The 21,914-nt window shown below is 35.2% G+C and overlaps 1 protein-coding gene across 8 annotated transcripts in view; it reads left to right on the forward strand.

Annotated features, from left to right (window-relative positions):
- Positions 1–6,420: 6,420 nt before the first annotated feature.
- LOC149791158 (uncharacterized) overlaps positions 6,421–21,914 on the forward strand; it is a 179,669-nt gene continuing 164,175 nt past the window's right edge. For 4 of the 8 annotated variants that reach the window (XM_089969604.1, XM_089969612.1, XM_089969607.1 and 1 more), the window contains exon 1: positions 6,422–6,741. In XM_089969604.1, the coding sequence (XP_089825730.1) occupies positions 6,636–6,741 (106 nt within the window). In that variant the 5' untranslated portion in view covers positions 6,422–6,635. Of the gene's footprint in view, positions 6,742–21,914 lie in introns of all 8 variants that reach the window. The other 4 variants (XM_089969608.1, XM_089969609.1, XM_089969605.1 and 1 more) reach the window with 2 other exon arrangements.

The following is a 21,914-nucleotide window of genomic DNA, read 5'->3' on the forward strand; positions in this document are numbered from 1 at the left end:
AATTCCCCATGTTAAATTCCCCTTGTCCTTTGACAAGCCCAAACCTTATTTCCCCCCATGTTAAATTCCCATTGTCCCTAGAGTGGCCCAGCGTTTTTCTCCATGTTAAATTTCCATTGTCCCTAGAGTGGCCCGGGGGGGTCTGTAATGCTAATTCCCATTGTCCCTATGTATGTATGTATGTATATATATATATATATATATATATATATATATATATATATATATATATATATATATACATCCATACATACATATATACATACATACATACATCCATATATACATACATACATCATACATACATACAACATACCTCATACATACATACATACATACATATATACATACATATATACATACATACATACATACATACATACATACATACATACATACATACACACATGCATACATACATACATACAAACATACATACATCCATACATCCATATATACATACATACATACATACATACATACATACATACATACATACATGCATACATACATGCATACATAGATCCATATATACATACATACATCATACCTACATACATCATACATACATGCATCATACATACATACATACATACATACATACATACATACATACATACATACATACATACATACATACATCCATACATACATACATACATACATACATACATACATGCATACATACACACATACATACATACATACATGCATACATACATACATACATACGTACATACATACATGCATACATACATACATACATACATACATACATACATACATACATACATACATACATACATACATCATACATATATACATATATACATCCTTGTAATTTGATCCATGCACAAATGATATTGTTTTAGTACTGGAATCCTTCCAAGCATTCTTATTCGAATCCTGCCCCTTATGATAAGTATTAACATTTAATTCCTTTCCTTTATGGTAATTATTAATATTTGATTCCTGTCCGTTATGGTAAGTATTGACAGCTGATTACTGTCCTTTATAATAAGTATTAGCATTTGATTCCTGTCCTTTATGGTAAGTATTAATATTTGATTCCGGCCCTTTATAGTAAGCATTAACATTTGATTCATGCCCTTTATGGTAAGTAATAATATTCATTCCGTCCCTTTATGGTAAGCATTAACATTTAATTAATGCCCTTTATGTTATGTACTAACATTTGATTCCTGCCCTTTATGGTAAGTATTAACATTTGATTCCTGCCCTTTATGGTAAGTATAAACATTCGAATTCTGCCCTTTTTGGTAAGTATTAACATTCGATTCCTGCCCTTTATGATAATTACTTACATATGACTCCTGCCCTTTATGGTAAGAATAAACATTGGAATCCTACCCTTTATGGTTAGTATTAACATTTGATTCCTTCCCTTTATGGTAAGTATTAACATTCGAGTCCTTCCCCTTATGGTATGTATTAACATTTGATTCCATCCCTTTATGGTAAGCATTAACATTGGAATCCTGCTCCTTATGGCAAGTATTAGCATTCGATTCCTGCCCTTTATGGTAATTATTGACATTCGATTGCTGCCCTTTATGGTAATTGTTAACATATCATTCCTGCCCTTTATGGTAAGTATAAACATTCAAATCCTGACCTTTATGGTATGTATTAACATTCGATTCCTGTCCTTTATGGTATGTATTAACATTCGAATCTGCCCTTTATGGTATGTATTAACATTTGATTCTTGCCCTTTATGGTAAGTATAAACATTCAAATCCTGACCTTTATGGTATGTATTAACATTCGATTCCTGTCCTTTTGGTATGTTTTAACATTCGAATCCTGAACTTTATGGTATGTATTAACATTTGATTCCTGCCCTTTATGGTGAGTATTAACATTCGAATCCTGCCCCTTATGGCAAGTATTAACATTCGATTCCTGCCCTTTATGGTAATTATTGACATTCGATTCCTGTCCTTTATGGTAAGTATCAACATTGAATTCCTGCTCTGTATGGTAAGCATTATCATTTGATTCCTGATCATTATGGTATGTATTGACATTCGATTCCTGCTCTTTATGGTAAGTATTAGCATTCGAATCCTACCCTTTATGGTAAGTATTAATATTCGATTCCTGCCCTTTATGGTAAGTATTAACATTTGATTCCTGCCCTTTATGGTATGTATTAACAGTTGATTCCTGTCCTTTATGGTAAGTATTAACATTTAATTCCTGTCCTTTATAGTTAGTATTTACATTTGATTCCTGTCCTTTATGGCAAGTATTAACATTTAATTCCTACCCTTTTTGTTAAGTATTAACATTTGATTCCGGCCCTTTATGGTAAGTATTAACATTTGATTCCTGTCCTTTGTTGTAAGTATTAACATTTGATTCCTGCCTTTTATGGCAAACATTAACATTTGGTTACTACCCTATTTTTAAAAGTATTAACATTTGATTCCTGCCCTTTATGGTAAGTATTAAAATTTGATTCATTCCCTTTGTGGTAAGTATTACAATTTGATTTTGATTCATGACCTTTTTGGTAAGTATTAACATTTGATTCCTGCTCTGTATGGTAAGTATTAACATTTGATTCCTGCCCTTTATGGTATTAATAACATTCGATTCCTGCCCTTTATGGTCATTATTAATATTCGATTCCTGCCCTTTATGGTAATTATTAACATATGATTCCTGCCCTTTATGGTAAGTATAAACATTCGAATCCTGACCTTTACGGTAAGTATTAACATTTGATTCCTGTCCTTTATGGTAAGTATTAACATTCGGATCCTGCCTCTTATGGGAAGTATTAACATTCGATTCCTGCCCTTTATGGTAATTATTAACATTCGATTCCTGTCCTTTATGGTAAGGATTGACATTTGATTACTGCCCTTTATGGTAAGCATTAACGTTTGATTCCTGCTCTGTATGGTAAGCATTATCATTTGATTCCTGCCCATTAATGTATGTATTGACATTCGATTCCTGCCCTTTATGGTAAGTATTAGCATTTTAATCCTACACTTTATGGTAAGTATTAACATTCAATTCCTGCCCTTTATGGTAAGTATTAACATTTAATTCCTGTCCTTTATAGTAAGTATTTACATTTGATTTCTGTCCTTTATGGTAAGTATTAACATTTGATTCCTGCCCGTTATGGTAAGTATTAACATTTGATTCCTGCCCTTTATGGTAAGTATTAACATTTGATTACTACCGTATATGGTTAGTATTAACCTTTGATTCCTGCCCGTTATGGTAAGTATTAACATTTGATTCATGCCCTTTATGGTAAGTATTACAATTTGATTCCTGACCTTTTTGGCAAGGATTAATATTTGATTCCTGCCCTTTATGGTATGTATTAATATCCGAATCCTACCCTTTATGGTAAGTATTAACATTTGATTCCTGCTCTGTATTGTAAGTATTAACATTTTATTCCTGCCCTTTATGGTATGTATTAACATTCGAATCCTGCCCCTTATGGTTATTATTGACATTCGATTCCTGCCCTTTATGGTAATTGTTAACATATGATTCGTGCCATTTATGGCAAGCATAAACATTCGAGTCCTGACCTTTATGGCATGTATTAACATTTGTTTCCTGCCCTTTATGGTAAGTACTAACATTCGAATCCTGCCTCTTATGGTAAGTATTAACATTTGATTCCTGTCCTTTATGGCAAGTATTAACGTTTGATTCCTGTCCTTTATGGTAAGTATTAGCATTTGATTCCTGCCCTTTATGGTAAGTATTAGCATTTGATTCCTGCCCTTTATGGTAAGAATTAACATTTGATTCCTGTCCTTTATGGTAAGTATTAACATTTGAATCCTGCCGTTTATGGTAATCATTAACATATGATTCCAGCCCTTTATGGTAAGTATAAACATTCGAATCCTACCCTTTTTGGTAAGTATTAACATTCGATTCCTGCCCTTTATGGTAATTACTTACATATGACTCCTGCCCTTTATGGTAAGGATAAACATTGGAATCCTACCCTTTATGGTAAGTATTAACATTGGATTCCTGCTCTGTATGGTAGGTATTAGCATTTAATTCCTGCCCTTTTTGGTAAGTATTAACATTTGATTCCTGACCTTTTTGGTAAGTATTAATATTTGTTTCCTGCCCTTTATGGTATGTATTAATATCCGAATCCTACCCTTTATGGCAAGTATTAACATTTGATTCCTGCTCTGTATGGTAAGTATTAACATTTGATTCCTGCCCTTTATGGTATGTATTAACATTCGAATCCTGCCCCTTATTTTAATTATTAACATTCGATTCCTGCCCTTTATGGTAATTATTAACATATGATTCCTGCCCTTTATGGCAAGCATAAACATTCGAGTCCAGACCTTTATGGTATGTATCAACATTTGATTCCTGCCCTTTATGGTAAGTATTAACATTCGAATCCTGCCCCTTATGGTAAGTAATAACATTCGATTCCTGCCCTTTATGGTAATTATTAACATATGATTCCTGCCCTTTATGGTAAGTATAAACACTCGAATCTTGACCTTTATGGTAAGTATTAACATTTGATTCCTGTCCTTTATGGTAAGTATTAACATTCGAATCCTGCCCCTTATGGTAAGTATTAACATTCGATTCCTGCCCTTTATGTAATTATTAACATATGATTCCTGCCCTTTATGGTAAGTATAAACACTCCAATCTTGACCTTTATGGTAAGCATTAACATTTGATTCCTGTCCTTTATGGTAAGTATTAACATTCGAATCCTGCCCCTTATGGTAAGTATTAACATTCGATTCCTGCCCTTTATGGTAATTATTACCATTCGATTCCTGCCCTTTATTGCAGTTATTAACATATGATTCCTGCCCTTTATGATAAGTATAAACATTCGAATCCTGCCCTTTTTGTTAAGTATTAACATTTGATTCCTGTCCTTTATGGTAAGTATTAACATTTGATTCCTGCCGTTTATGGTATGTATTAATATCCGAATCCTACCCTTTTTGGTAAGTATTAACATTTGACTCCTGCTTTTTATGGCAAGTATTAGCATTCGAATCCTACCCTTTATGGTAAGTATTAACATTCGATTCCTGCCATTTATGGTTCGTATTAACATTTGATTCCTGCCCTTTATGTTATGTATTAACAGTTGATTCGTGTCCTTTATGGTAAGTATTAACAGTTGATTCCTGTCCTTCATGGTAAGTATTAGCATTCGAATCCTACCCTTTTTGGTAAGTTTAAAAATTTGATTCCTACCTTATATGGTAAGTATTAACATTTGATTCCTGCCCTTTATTGTAAGTATTAACATTTGATTCCTGCCCTTTATGTTAAGTATTAACATTTGATTCCTGCCCTTTATGGCATGAATTAACATTTGAGTCCTGCCCTTTATGGGAAGTATTAACATTCGAATCCTACCCTTTTATGGTAAGTATTAACATTCGATTCCTGCCCTTTATGGTAAGTATTAACATTTGATTCCTGCCCTTTATGGTAAGTATTAATTGATTACTGCCCTTTATGGTATGTATTAACATTCGATTCCTGTCCTTTATGGTACGTATTAACATTTGATTACTGCCCTTTATGGTATGTATTAACATTCGATTCATGCCCTTTATGGTAAGTATTAACATTTGATTCCTGTCCTTTATGGTAAGTATTAAAAGTTGATTCCTGTCCTTTATGGTATGTATTAACATTCGATTCCTGTCCTTTATGGTATGTATTAACATTTTATTCCTGTCCTTTATGGTATGTATTAACATTTGATTCCTGCCCTTTATGGTAAGTATTAACATTTGATTACTGTCGTTTATGGTAAGTATTAACATTTGATTACTGTCCTTTATGGTATGTAAAGGATCCTGCTCTTTATGATTAGCATTAAAACCAGAATTTTACCCTTTAGAGTAAGCAATAGAACCAGAACCCTGCCCTTCATGGAAAATATTAGCATCAGGATCTGTCCCATTATTGTAAGTTTTCCATTAAAATCCCACCTTTTCTGTGAGCATTAGCATTAGAGTCCTGCTCTTTATGACAGGAAGTTGCGTAATTATAAGAGAGTATCACCGTTTTTAAATATTAGTTCTCTTCATCGTCTATTCTCCTTTGTGACTGATGGTTGGCTGTGTTTCTACAGTTAACCTTTCAAGTGCCCTAGCGCAGCTGAGTATATTGCTGTTAAGGAGATACTGTTATCTCTTCACGAGTATGCCATCAATCCGCCACTTTCGACAGGGGGTTAATGACGATTTTGTACCTCTCTCACAGCTGTTGTTTTGGCAAATGTTTCTCCCATCTATCTAACCCCTTGTCAACGTTTAAGATTCGCACATTCAACAGATCTTGATGCAAACGTAAATAAGTAATGTATCTAACCATGTATACAAGTTTTATGATCATAACTTTGTAGAGCTCGTGCAAGAAAAGCACACTGCAGTGGTTATCTTACCGCAAAAACAGAAGGTGGTCCTAAACTTAGATATCAGACGCCGAACGTCAGGGCACGCAGTGCGCAAGCGTCATGGTTGCTGCTTGCAGCAATAGCTATGAATCGGATGTTGAAGGTGTTACGTGAATGAATAACTTTACTTGTAATAAGTTTCATCTGGATTATGAAAGAGTCACTCGTTAATGTGAATCCAAATGTATTTTCAATGAGGACAGCAACAGGGGTCTTATTGACTGTCTATGGTGTAGTTATTCCTGCATTCTTAACAGGTAAGTAATTTCTTATATTGTTCACAAACTCATTTAAACTGCGAAAACAAGCATACTTTAATACATGTGTTAGACGTGATTTGGTGTTATACGGCATATGAACAGAAATAGATCATCTTCACTTGGGTGAAGGAAATGGTAGGATAAGAATACAGACCCTTTCAATCACCAGCCCGGAAGACAAACAGCAAAACCTTGGCAGCTATGGTCTCCATCAGTTGACTTATACGACACGCAAAAGAGCGCATTGCATCGTACATACATACATACATACATACATACATACATACATACATACATATGGACGTACATGTGGCATGCACACATACATATAGACAGACGCTGGGAAAATGGCAAAGTTTTGTTGTCTTTTTTCCCTGAATTTCATCATCAATGAGATGAAGGTTGGTGCTCGTGACCTATCGTAGTGTGCGTGTGTGTGTGTGTGTGTGTGTGTGTGTGTGTGTGTGTGTGTGATTAGGAATTTTAACGTAGCACAATGTTTCAGTCATATCGTTACGGTGCCTGCAGTATGGCAGTTTATAGTAATGTCTAGCACTGAGTTATCATGCCGCAGACATATAGTATGATGTCCCACCCAGTCACATTATCCTGACACCAGGCCGACCAGTCCTAATACTAACCTCTTAATGCTGAGCGCCTAGCCGCAGCTGTTAGTACCATTTTTGTATGTCTTTGGTAAGACTCGCCTGGGTTCGATCCCACGACCTCCCGTATCCGAGGCGGACGCTCTAATCACTAGGCCACCGGAGCGGTCCTTGATTATTGGGATTGGTAACGATAATTGTTTATATTTACTTACTGTGACCAGTACCGTAGTCATTTATATTTACTTACTGTGACCAGTACCGTAGTCATTTATATTTACTTACTGTGACCAGTACCGTAGTCATTTATATTTACTTACTGCGACAAGTACCGTAATCGTTTCCAAAATACTTGCTGTGACAAGTACCGATAATTGTTTCCAAATACTTACTGTGACCAGTACCGTAATCGTTTCCAAAATACTTACTGTGACAAGTACCGATAATTGTTTATATTTACTTACTGTGACAAGTATCGTAATCGTTTCCAAAATACTTGCTGTGACAAGTACCGATAATTGTTTCCAAATACTTACTGTGACCAGTACCGTAATCGTTTCCAAAATACTTACTGTGACAAGTACCGATAATTGTTTATATTTACTTACTGTGACAAGTATCGTAATCGTTTCCAAAATACTTGCTGTGACAAGTACCGATAATTGTTTCCAAATACTTTATGTGACTGGTACCGATATTTGTGTTCAAATACCTACTGGGACTAGTACCGATAATTGTTTCCAAATTTTATATGACCAGTACCGATAATTGTTTCCAAATACTTTATGTGACTGGTACCGATAATTAATTTCAAATACTTTCTGTGACTTTTACCGATAATTGTTTCCATTTACTTTCTGTGACCAGTACCGATCATTGCTTCCAAATCCTTTATGTGACCAGTATCAATAATTGTTTCCAGATACTTTCTGTGAATTGTACCGAGAATTGTTTCCATTTACTTACTGTGACTTATATAGAAAACTGTTTCTAGTTATTATTTGTTTACCTTATTCCCGCTGAACATTGTTGAGAATACTGAATATGCCACAATAAACAGTACAATATGTTATCAATAAACATCTTACGTTTTATCTCTAGTACAATACCCACTGCGGATTGATAATGCGAAATACATTTTCACAATGTATATATCATATATAACATAGATTTAATGCATATTTCGGAGATAACATTTACATCTAGGCATCGTTCTTAATATATCTTGTAGTTCACTGATTAGTTTCTATAAATTAAAAATTCACGATAAACTAGAGTAATCAGGTCCATTTGTCTCTGGATGTATGTGTTACTCTTCTGGACTGAAATGACTCGAGTTATTGAGTAACATAAGAATGATTTAAAATACCTGGACTGAAATGACTCGAGTTATAGTGTAACATAAGAATGATTTAAAATACCTGGACTGAAATGACTCGAGTTATAGAGTAACATAAGAATGATTTAAAATACCTGGACTGAAATGACTCGAGTTATAGAGTAACATAAGAATGATTTAAAATACCTTAACTGAAATGACTCGAGTTATAGTGTAACATAAAAATGATTTAAAATACCTGTACTGAAATGACTCGAGTTATAGAGTAACATAAAAATGATTTAAAATACCTGGACTGAAATGACTCGAGTTATAGAGTAACATAAGAATGATTTAAAATACCTTAACTGAAATGACTCGAGTTATAGTGTAACATAAAAATGATTTAAAATACCTGTACTGAAATGACTCGAGTTATAGAGTAACATAAAAATGATTTAAAATACCTGGACTGAAATGACTCGAGTTATAGAGTAACATAAGAATGATTTAAAATACCTGGACTGAAATGACTCGAGTTATAGAGTAACATAAAAATGATTTAAAATACCTGGACTGAAATGACTCGAGTTATAGTGTAACATAAAAATGATTTAAAATACCTGGACAGAAATGACTCGAGTTATAGAGTAATATAAGAATGATTTAAAATACCTTAACTGAAATGACTCGAGTTATAGTGTAACATAAAAATGATTTAAAATACCTGGACTGAAATGACTCGAGTTATAGAGTAACATAAAAATGATTTAAAATACCTGGACTGAAATGACTCGAGTTATAGAGTAACATAAGAATGATTTAAAATACCTTAACTGAAATGACTCGAGTTATACTGTAACATAAAAATGATTTAAAATACCTGGACTGAAATGACTCGAGTTATAGAGTAACATAAGAATGATTAAAAATACCTGGACTGAAATGACTCGAGTTATAGAGTAACATAAGAATGATTTAAAATACCTTAACTGAAATGACTCGAGTTATAGTGTAACATAAAAATGATTTAAAATACCTGGACTGAAATGACTCGAGTTATAGAGTAACATAAGAATGATTTAAAATACCTGGACTGAAATGACTCGAGTTATAGTGTAACATAAAAATGATTTAAAATACCTGGACTGAAATGACTCGAGTTATAGTGTAACATAAAAATGATTTAAAATACCTGGACTGAAATGACTCGAGTTATAGAGTAACATAAGAATGATTTAAAATACCTTAACTGAAATGACTCGAGTTATAGTGTAACATAAAAATGATTTAAAATACCTGGACAGAAATGACTCGAGTTATAGAGTAATATAAGAATGATTTAAAATACCTTAACTGAAATGACTCGAGTTATAGTGTAACATAAAAATGATTTAAAATACCTTAACTGAAATGACTCGAGTTATAGAGTAACATAAAAATGATTTAAAATACCTGGACTGAAATGACTCGAGTTATAGAGTAACATAAGAATGATTTAAAATACCTTAACTGAAATGACTCGAGTTATACTGTAACATAAAAATGATTTAAAATACCTGGACTGAAATGACTCGAGTTATAGAGTAACATAAGAATGATTAAAAATACCTGGACTGAAATGACTCGAGTTATAGAGTAACATAAGAATGATTTAAAATACCTTAACTGAAATGACTCGAGTTATAGTGTAACATAAAGATGATTAAAAATACCTGGACTGAAATGACTCGAGTTATAGAGTAACATAAGAATGATTTAAAATACCTTAACTGAAATGACTCGAGTTATAGTGTAACATAAAAATGATTTAAAATACCTGGACTGAAATGACTCGAGTTATAGAGTAACATAAAAATGATTTAAAATACCTGGACTGAAATGACTCGAGTTATAGAGTAACATAAGAATGATTTAAAATACCTTAACTAAAATGACTCGAGTTATAGTGTAACATAAAAATGATTTAAAATACCTGGACTGAAATGACTCGAGTTATAGTGTAACATAAGAATGATTTAAAATACCTGGACTGAAATGACTCGAGTTATAGAGTAACATAAGAATGATTTAAAATACCTGGACTGAAATGACTTGAGTTATAGAGTAACATAAGAATGATTTAAAATACCTGGACTGAAATGACTCGAGTTATAGAGTAACATAAAAATGATTTAAAATACCTGGACTGAAATGACTCGAGTTATAAAGTAACATAAGAATGATTTAAAAATACATGGACTGAAATGACTCGAGTTATAGAGTAACATAAGAATGATTTAAAATACCTTCAGAAGTATAGATATTGGAAGCATGGTTATTCATACGTGATGTGGGTTGGAAACATATTTATGTATACGTGACGTGGATCGGAAGCATGGTTATGAATAAGTGATGTGGATTGGAAACATGGTTATGGATAATAGATGTGGATTGGAAACATGGGTATGGACTAGTGATGTGGATTGAAGCATGGTTATGGATAAGAGATGTGGATTGGAAACATGGGTATGGACTAGTGATGTGGATTGAAGCATGGTTATGGATAAGATATGTGGATCGGAAGCATGGTTATGAATAAGTGATGTGGATTGGAAACATGGTTATGCATAAGTGATGTGGATTAGAAGCATCGTCAGAGAGTGATGATGTGGATTGGAAGCATGGTTATGGATAAGAGATGTGGATTGGAAACATGGGTATGGACTAGTGATGTGGATTGAATCATGGTTATGAATAAGAGATGTGGATTGGAAGCATGATTATGGACTTGTGGATTTGAAGCATGGTTATGGATAAGATATGTGGATTGGAAGCATGATTATGGACTTGTGATGTGGATTAAAGCATGGTTATGGATAAGAGATGTGGATTGGAAACATGGGTATGGACTAGTGATGTGGATTGAAGCATGGTTATGGATAAGAGATGTGGATTGGAAGCATGATTATGGACTTGTGGATTTGAAGCATGGTTATGGATAAGATATGTGGATTGGAAGCATGATTATGGACTTGTGATGTGGATTAAAGCATGGTTATGGATAAGAAATGTGGATTGGAAGCATCATCATGGACTTGTGATGCTAATCGGAAGCACGGGTATGAATAAGTGACGTGGATAGGAAGTATCGTCATGGAGTGGTGATGCGGATCGGAATCATGGTTATGAATAAGAGATGTGGATTGGAAGTATGGTTATGGAGTAATGATGTTGACTGAAGCATGGATGTGGCTAAGAGATGAGAATTGGAAGCATTGTAATGGAGTGGTGATGCAGATCGGAAGCATGGTTATGGATAAGTGATGTGGATTGGAAACATGGTTATGGATAAGAGATGTGGATTGGAAGAGAGCGTTTTTAAGGTACATCAGCAATTTTAAGGCTATATCGTACCAAGGCAAGTAAAGAGCCTTACCCAAGAACACACTTCGGCAAGCCGATAGGGTTGATCTGATGGTTGGACTCGAACTCGTACCTTTCTGTTGCTTGTCCAACGCCTTAACCACTGAAGCAATGTAGCTCCCATTAATGTTATTTTCCCTTGTCTAACCAGGTTGTTTACAACTTGAAATATTAAATATTAGTCCACTTATAAAAATCCGAAATGATTTATTACTATATATTTTAAATTATTTTAATACAATCCAACACAAGTTTTCAATTTTAAGAAATGCGGACATATTTGCTGAAAATGGTTGCTTATGCCGACTGGGATAATGAAATTCATGCAACTGCTCAAACAGAAGATAAAAAAGAAGAAAACAGAACAATATCGTAATGTCTTTTTTTATATAGAACTTTCTTGTTAAAATTTATCCGAATGAATATAAATTGCAAAACTAGTCCGCATGTTCGAAAGAGACCTTATTGCTTATTACTATAAGTTCAGTGTCACTAATTTCTTGTATTAAATGAAAACATAAAAATAAGTAGTTTGAGAGTGCTGAAAATTAATGAGCTTCCTAATTAAACTTTAATTTCTTTAGTCTGTGAAATTTGCCCTGAAATGATTGGAAGTAGGGTGTCTTTTCAGTGAATAGAATGTAACAAAAAGGGTCACGTACTGGTCCAAAACCTACGTTCCAATTGAGAAGTAAGGAAATGTCCACTTCGCTAGCCAAGGTTCTGATATGATAGCCCTATCTACACCTTGGCGTATCGATCAGATCTTTCTGTGCATCTGGTCGTTGCATTTCATTGGATGCGGAGGCAAGCCACCGCATCAGATCAAAATTAAGTTGCTCAAATGTGAACGCTGTTCCTATATGATCGACACAAGGGGAGCACACAATTTGATGGACTGACGAATAAGCAATTTCCAATTCCGGTCCGTGTTTGTACCAATACTTTTCACTCAAATACACCTGTAAAGGCGTCCCTCTGGTACTTAGTCATGCTTTCCATGTTAAACTTACAAATTATCCGTTGTAAGTCAATTGCCTCCACCATTTTCGGCCGATATAAAATGCACCGCTGATAAACGCTACTGGTTAGTTACATTATCAAACGCAATAAGTTTCATAGATAGATCGTGATAATCAATAAAAGATCAAGAAAATGCATTGTCTGTTATGGACATAGTAAGATGCGTACAAGATTTACAACAGCAGACAGCTTGCCGTAGAACTTGCCAATTTATCCAAGTAAATAGCCATTTCTGCATTGATATTAACATGAACCTGTTGGTCTACCAAAATTAGGATTCCATTCCTTAAATCTACATTTATAACCATAATACTCATCGATGAGGAGTAAGTGCTTGATGCATTTATCGCCATCATTTAGGTTAAAACATTGTTTGAGTAAATAATTCAATTAAATAGTGACTGTTATATCCAAGCAAAGAAAGACCCACATGAATCCCCAATGAACATGCATTCATACAGCAGTACAAAAAGACGTTTCATTACATACACAGAACGAAAAAACAACCTAACAAGCCTATCATCTAATTTAACCCTACACAGGTATTTTCTAGTTGCCAAGATGTCATGCTGCGTTTTGTATTGGAATGCTTGTAATCTGGAAACGAAAATTGACGGAACCACTCTCTCTCTCGAGATTGAGGAGCTGGTGTTAAAGAAATAAGTGTCTGCCACCAAAAGATGCATTCATCCATAATGTATTCCCTAGGTTTCACGCCATTGATTATCCAATATTTCATTAGAATGGCCCGCCATAAAGTATCCCAATATTTCATTATAATGACACGCCATCGAGAATTGTATCCCAAAATAGTATTAAAATGGCACGCCATCAAGTTATTGTATCCCAAAATATCATTAAAATGGCCCGCCATCGAGTATTGTATCCCAAAATATTATTAAAATATCCCGCCATCGAGTATTGTATCCTAAAATATTATTAAAATGGCCCACCATCGAGTATTGTATCCCAAAATATTATTAAAATGGCCCGCCATCGAGTATTGTATCACAAAATGTCATTAAAATGGCCCACCATCGAGTTAATGTATCCCAAAATAGTATTAAAATGGCCCGCCATCGAGTATTGTATCCCAAAATGTCATTAAAATGGCCCGCCATCGAATATTGTATCCCAAAATATTATTAAAATGGCCCGCCATCGAGCATTGTATCCCAAAATATTATTAAAATGGCCCTCCATCGAGTATTGTATCCCAAAAGTCATTAAAATGGCCCACCATCGAGTTACTGTATCCCAAAATATTACTAAAATGGCCTGCCATCGAGTATTGTATTTGTATCCCAAGATAATATTAAAATGTCCCGCCATCGAGTATTGTATCCCAAAATATTATTAAAATGGCCCGCCATCGAGTATTGTATCACAAAATGTCATTAAAATGGCCCACCATCGAGTTAATGTATCCCAAAATAGTATTAAAATGGCCCGCCATCGAGTATTGTATCCCAAAAGTCATTAAAATGGCCCGCCATCGAGTTACTGTATCCCAAAATATTATTAAAATGGCCTGCCATCGAGTATTGTATTTGTATCCCAAGATAATATTAAAATGTCCCGCCATCGAGTATTGTATCCCAAAATATTATTAAAATGGCCCGCCATCGAGTATTGTATCACAAAGTGTCATTAAAATGGCCCACCATCGAGTTAATGTTTCCCAAAATAGTATTAAAATGGCCCGCCATCGAGTATTGTATCCCAAAATGTCATTAAAATGGCCCGCCATCGAATATTGTATCCCAAAATATTATTAAAATGGCCCACCATCGAGTATTGTATCCCAAAATATTATTAAAATGGCCCACCATCGAGTATTGTATTTGTATCCCAAAATATTATTAAAATGGCCTGCCATCGAGTATTGTATCCCAAAAGTCATTAAAATGGCCCGCCATCGAGTTACTGTATCCCAAATTATTATTAAAATGGCCTGCCATCGAGTATTGTATTTGTATCCCAAAATAATATTAAAATGTCCCGCCATCGAGTATTGTATCCCAAAATGTCATTAGAATGACCCTCCAACGTGTACTGTATCCCAAAATGTCATTAGAATGACCCTCCAACGTGTATTGTATCCCAAAATATTATTAAAATGGCCCACCATCGAGTATTGTATCCCAAAATGTCATTAGAATGTCCCGCCATCGAGTATTGTATCCCAAAATGTCATTAAAATGGCCCACCATCGAGTATTGTATCCCAGAATATTATTAAAATGGCCCGCCATCGAGTATTGTATCCCAAAATGTCATTAAAATGGCCCGCCATCAAGTTAATGTATCCCAAAATATTATTAAAATGGCACACAATCGAGTTATTGCATCCCAAAATGTCATTGGAATGGCCTGCCATCGAGAAACCCCAAACATCATTAAAATGGCCTTATGTCGTTATATACTGGAAATATTGCTTCGTGTCTATCTTAAGATTTTCAAATTTTCTTACACAATTGCAGTCTTATGTATATTTAATTTGTATTATTCGTTTGCTTTTCGTAATGATCATATGCTATGTACACTTGTATCTTGTACTTGATTTTGTCCAAATGTTATGAGTCTAGGCTCTTACAAATAATAACAGGAAAAGTGACGACAACAAGCTTTTTAAATTTTACAAATTGTTTATTTCCTTAGAATATCAAGTGAAAAAGCATATTCGAGACTACAGGCATATCAATGCATTAAATAACAATTTTTTTTTTTTTTTTATTTTTTTTTTTTGGGGGGGGGGGGGAATACCGTGGAATTCACTTGGAACTTTATACATTTGAACTTGTGATAGAACTTTTAGAACTATCTGGGATTTAATTTGCAATATTGTACGTTATTTATAAATTTATTTTCTAGGGAAATATATTATTTGTTGAATTTTACAAAAGTTGTTGGTTTTCTGTCTTTTCTTTTACTTATTTTATGACCAGAGGTTCCTAAAATGCAGTTTCAGGACAAATTTCTGAGAGGAAATGACTGTACATAAGAGTAGACATACACCAGCTTTTATTTTAATATAAAATTAATTTAACATACCCCCCCCCCCTTTAAAAAAAAAAACAGCATTTCATTTAATTTTAATTTTTGAAAGTTTCAGTTTATAATTTGTGTCGTGAAAGTCATCTAGATGTTGGAGGATCTTACCTGATATAATCGTCCTAGTCAGTGTGTCTATGTTAATTTAATGTCTCTTTTTCTCTGTAATTGTATTGGCCATCGATTCATCAGCATTTGCATATTTTTCAGTTTTACTGGCATGCGGAAATTGCCCCAATGGTACCTGTACTGCGTGGTTTAGTTGTGCTCAATTCACATTTAACTTTCCTCCATTACTGTTGATACCGGTTCTGTGGTTTACAGCAACTGATGGTCATGTTATGACCCAATTTATTGGTTTCTAATGTCCAAAGTTGTCATCATAATATTCCAAGATAATGTATAAACGGGTTTCTAGCTGTTAAAACAATGCTAATGGTATAGAGATGTAACATCAGTAACACATTGTATCCATCATCGATAACTAACCTTGGCAGGCGTCATCTATAATTAACTTCGGCAGGTAATAGTCAGATACGGTACAACTTAGAACTGCGTATATATTTACGGAGATACAGCGGCAGTCAAAAGCTGAAGAAGAACACGTTTTTCACTTCAATTATCTACAATTTAAAATATTTGGGATTAGAATAGGCGTTTTCTCGTCATAACTCCAACATTTTGTTTTCATTAAGGAAGTAATATAAAAATAGCGTGTACACGTGAGTTTGGATTATTTTCTGCATCAAATGAAAATTTAATTAGAAAATGTAGACATTTGTTCATCCAACATGTTTTTGTAGTCAAGGTGCCTCCTTCACACGCATATTCTTCATATGGTTCATATTATTGTCACTATGGTGTTACCAATCTTCTGCTCTTGTTTGCATGCACAAGCACAGAGTGTCATAAGGGCAACATTTTAAGCACAAATCAAGGGCCTTAATTCCATAACACTTCATTAGAAAACACAGACAATCGAACAAAGGCAACCGGATAATTATTTTCGGGGCGGCGGGGCGGGGCGGGGGGGGGGGGGGTATGTAGTGGTCCGAATTGAACAAGATCTAAATATTATTGATGCAAAATTTCCTATAAAATTTCATGTGAGTTTGAAGTCCTTCAAAACGTATTGAAAGGAAAGAAAATTAGGATGCAACTGAAGTTCAGACTAGAGCAGGATCCATAAGTGAGTTGTTTGTTTGATGGAAAATGTTGACCATCGAACCTGAAATAGTTGTTCGTAATTCAAAAACTTTTTCCAAGCTTGATTTCAGTCCAGTAAGACCTTGAAAAATCATTGATCTGAAACGAAATTCACGAAGTACTTGATTTGACGAGACATGGCGTGACCTGACGCTACCTAGTATTACGGGACGGACGGACGGACGGACGGACATGGGTAACTCTGTCTATATATTGGGGGATACAAATAAACATTACACACGGAATATAAATCTTTCATTTTATAGACTATTGACAGAGGTACTACGGTAAACACCACGTAACGATGGAATGTAGAGTTTACAATGGCATCAAAGCCAGGGCGGGAGTAGTGGAGTTACCATGGCATAAATGCCAAGCGAAGGAATGTAGGATGATAATTAGAAGCAACGGCTGTTATTTATAGTTTCCATTCCACACCGAAATCGATAAACGGCCTCTTTGAACGCAGTAGCCAACTACACCAACGGCAGGGGTGGTGGGGGTTTATATTCGACACCGAAATCGATGAATGGTCGGATCGAAAGCTGTAACCTTATACGCAGTGAGGGGAGGGATGTAGGTGGTTTCTATTCCTCACCCAAATCGATAAACGGTCGGGTTGGACACAGTAACCAAGTACACAAAGAGTTGAGGAATTGAGGTGGTTTCCAATCCACACCCAAATTCGATAAACGGCCGGGTTGAACACAGCAACCAAGCACAGAAGGGGTGGAGGGATGGTGGTGGTTTCCATTCCATACCCAAATCAATAAACGATACAATTGAAATCTGTAACCATTTACAAGTCGATGGGTGGAATGGTATCTATTCCACACATAACAGAATGTAGATTACTTTAGCACACCAATGACATAAAGAAAAGAATGATTAATCAAAACACAGGATTTTATTATTTAATAGTCAGCCACTAAACACACCAACCGATCATTGCACACACACACACACACACACACACACAGAGTAGTGTGGGGAGGGGAGATGTACATAAACCAACTTTCAATGATTTTTCAGCAATTCAACAACTTTTGTCAGCGATGACCAATTTGACAATTATTGTTTTCTTGTTCAGAGTTCAAGAGAACTTTATTCTTCGTTTTTGCTTCAGGCACACTAGATGTACACATATATTCCCATTGTACAGTAGTAATTTCATAATATGAGACTGAGGACACTCTTATCTATCTAGTAGTATCATAATGGTAGACTGGGGACACTCTTACCTATGTAGTAGTATCATAATGGGAGACTGAGGACACTCTTACCTATCTAGTAGTATCATAATGGGAGACAGGACACTTATCTATCTAGTAGTATCATAATGGGAGACAGGACACTCTTACCTATCTAGTAGTATCATAATGGTAGACTGGGGACACTCTTATCTATCTAGTAGTATCATAATGGGAGACTGAGGACACCCTTACCTATGTAGTAGTATCATAATGGGAGACAGGACACTCTTACCTATCTAGTAGTATCATAATGGGAGACTGAGTACACTCTTACCTATGTAGTAGTATCATAATGGGAGACTGAGTACACTCTTACCTATCTAGTAGTATCATAATGGGAGACAGGACACTCTTACCTATCTAGTAGTATCATAATGGGAGACTGAGTACACTCTTACCTATGTAGTAGTATCATAATGGGAGACTAAGGACACTCTTACTTATCTAGTAGTATCATAATGGGAGACTGAGTACACTCTTACCTATGTAGTAGTATCATAATGGGAGACAGGACACTTATCTATTTAGTAGTATCATGATGGGAGACTAAGGACACTCTTACCTATCTAGTAGTATCATAATGGGAGACTGAGGACACTCTTACCTATCTAGTAGTATCATAATGGGAGACTGAGTACACTCTTACCTATGTAGTAGTATTATAATGGGAGACTAAGGACACTCTTACCTATCTAGTAGTATCATAATGGGAGACTGAGGACACTCTTACCTATGTAGTAGTATCATAATGGGAGACTGAGGACACTCTTACCTATCTAGTAGTATCATAATGGGAGACTGAGTACACTCTTACCTATGTAGTAGTATCATAATGGGAGACTGAGGACACTCTTACCTATCTAGTAGTATCATAATGGGAGACTGAGTACACTCTTACCTATGTAGTAGTATCATAATGGGAGACTAAGGACACTCTTACCTATCTAGTAGTATCATAATGGGAGACAGGACACTCTTACCTATCTAGTAGTATCATAATGGGAGACTGAGTACACTCTTACCTATGTAGTAGTATCATAATGGGAGACTAAGGACACTCTTACTTATCTAGTAGTATCATAATGGGAGACTGAGTACACTCTTACCTATGTAGTAGTATCATAATGGGAGACAGGACACTTATCTATTTAGTAGTATCATAATGGGAGACTAAGGACACTCTTACCTATGTAGTAGTATCATAATGGGAGACAGGACACTTATCTATTTAGTAGTATCATAATGGGAGACAGGACACTTATCTATTTAGTAGTATCATAATGGGAGACTAAGGACACTCTTACCTATCTAGTAGTATCATAATGGGAGACTGAGTACACTCTTACCTATGTAGTAGTATTATAATGGGAGACTAAGGACACTCTTACCTATCTAGTAGTATCATAATGGGAGACAGGACACTCTTACCTATGTAGTAGTATCATAATGGGAGACAGGACACTCTTATCGATCTAGTAGTATCATAATGGGAGACTGAGGACACTCTTACCTATCTAGTAGTATCATAATGGGAGACTGAGTACACTCTTACCTATGTAGTAGTATTATAATGGGAGACTAAGGACACTCTTACCTATCTAGTAGTATCATAATGGGAGACAGGACACTCTTACCTATCTAGTAGTATCATAATGGGAGACTGAGTACACTCTTACCTATGTAGTAGTATCATAATGGGAGACTAAGGACACTCTTACTTATCTAGTAGTATCATAATGGGAGACTGAGTACACTCTTACCTATGTAGTAGTATCATAATGGGAGACTGAGTACACTCTTACCTATGTAGTAGTATCATAATGGGAGACAGGACACTTATCTATCTAGTAGTATCATAATGGGAGACAGGACACTTATCTATTTAGTAGTATCATAATGGGAGACAGGACACTTATCTATCTAGTAGTATCATAATGGGAGACAGGACACTTATCTATTTAGTAGTATCATAATGGGAGACAGGACACTTATCTATTTAGTAGTATCATAATGGGAGACTAAGGACACTCTTACCTATGTAGTAGTATCATAATGGGAGACAGGACACTTATCTATCTAGTAGTATCATAATGGGAGACTGAGGACACTCTTACCTATCTAGTAGTATCATAATGGGAGACTGAGTACACTCTTACCTATGTAGTAGTATCATAATGGGAGACAGGACACTTATCTATCTAGTAGTATCATAATGGGAGACTGAGGACACTCTTACCTATGTAGTAGTATCATAATGGGAGACTGAGGACACTCTTACCTATCTAGTAGTATCATAATGGGAGACTGAGTACACTCTTACCTATGTAGTAGTATTATAATGGGAGACAGGACACTTATCTATCTAGTAGTATCATAATGGGAGACTGAGGACACTCTTACCTATCTAGTAGTATTATAATGGGAGACTAAGGACACTCTTACCTATCTAGTAGTATCATAATGGGAGACTGAGTACACTCTTACCTATGTAGTAGTATCATAATGTGAGACTAAGGACACTCTTACTTATCTAGTAGTATCATAATGGGAGACTGAGTACACTCTTACCTATGTAGTAGCATCATAATGGGAGACTAAGGACACTCTTACCTATCTAGTAGTATCATAATGGGAGACTGAGGACACTCTTACCTATCTAGTAGTATCATAATGGGAGACTGAGTACACTCTTACCTATGTAGTAGTATTATAATGGGAGACAGGACACTTATCTATCTAGTAGTATCATAATGGGAGACTGAGGACACTCTTACCTATCTAGTAGTATTATAATGGGAGACTAAGGACACTCTTACCTATCTAGTAGTATCATAATGGGAGACTGAGTACACTCTTACCTATGTAGTAGTATCATAATGTGAGACTAAGGACACTCTTACTTATCTAGTAGTATCATAATGGGAGACTGAGTACACTCTTACCTATGTAGTAGTATCATAATGGGAGACAGGACACTTATCTATCTAGTAGTATCATAATGGGAGACTGAGGACACTCTTACCTATCTAGTAGTATCATAATGGGAGACTGAGTACACTCTTACCTATGTAGTAGTATCATAATGGGAGACAGGACACTTATCTATCTAGTAGTATCATAATGGGAGACTGAGGACACTCTTACCTATCTAGTAGTATTATAATGGGAGACTAAGGACACTCTTACCTATCTAGTAGTATCATAATGGGAGACTAAGGACACTCTTACCTATCTAGTAGTATCATAATGGGAGACTAAGGACACTCTTATCTATCTAGTAGTATCATAATGGGAGACTGAGGACACT

The sequence above is a fragment of the Sinohyriopsis cumingii genome, chromosome 9 (assembly GCF_028554795.1).
Source record: "Sinohyriopsis cumingii isolate HCF-2022 chromosome 9, ASM2855479v2, whole genome shotgun sequence".
NCBI classification, from domain to species: domain Eukaryota; kingdom Metazoa; phylum Mollusca; class Bivalvia; order Unionida; family Unionidae; genus Sinohyriopsis; species Sinohyriopsis cumingii.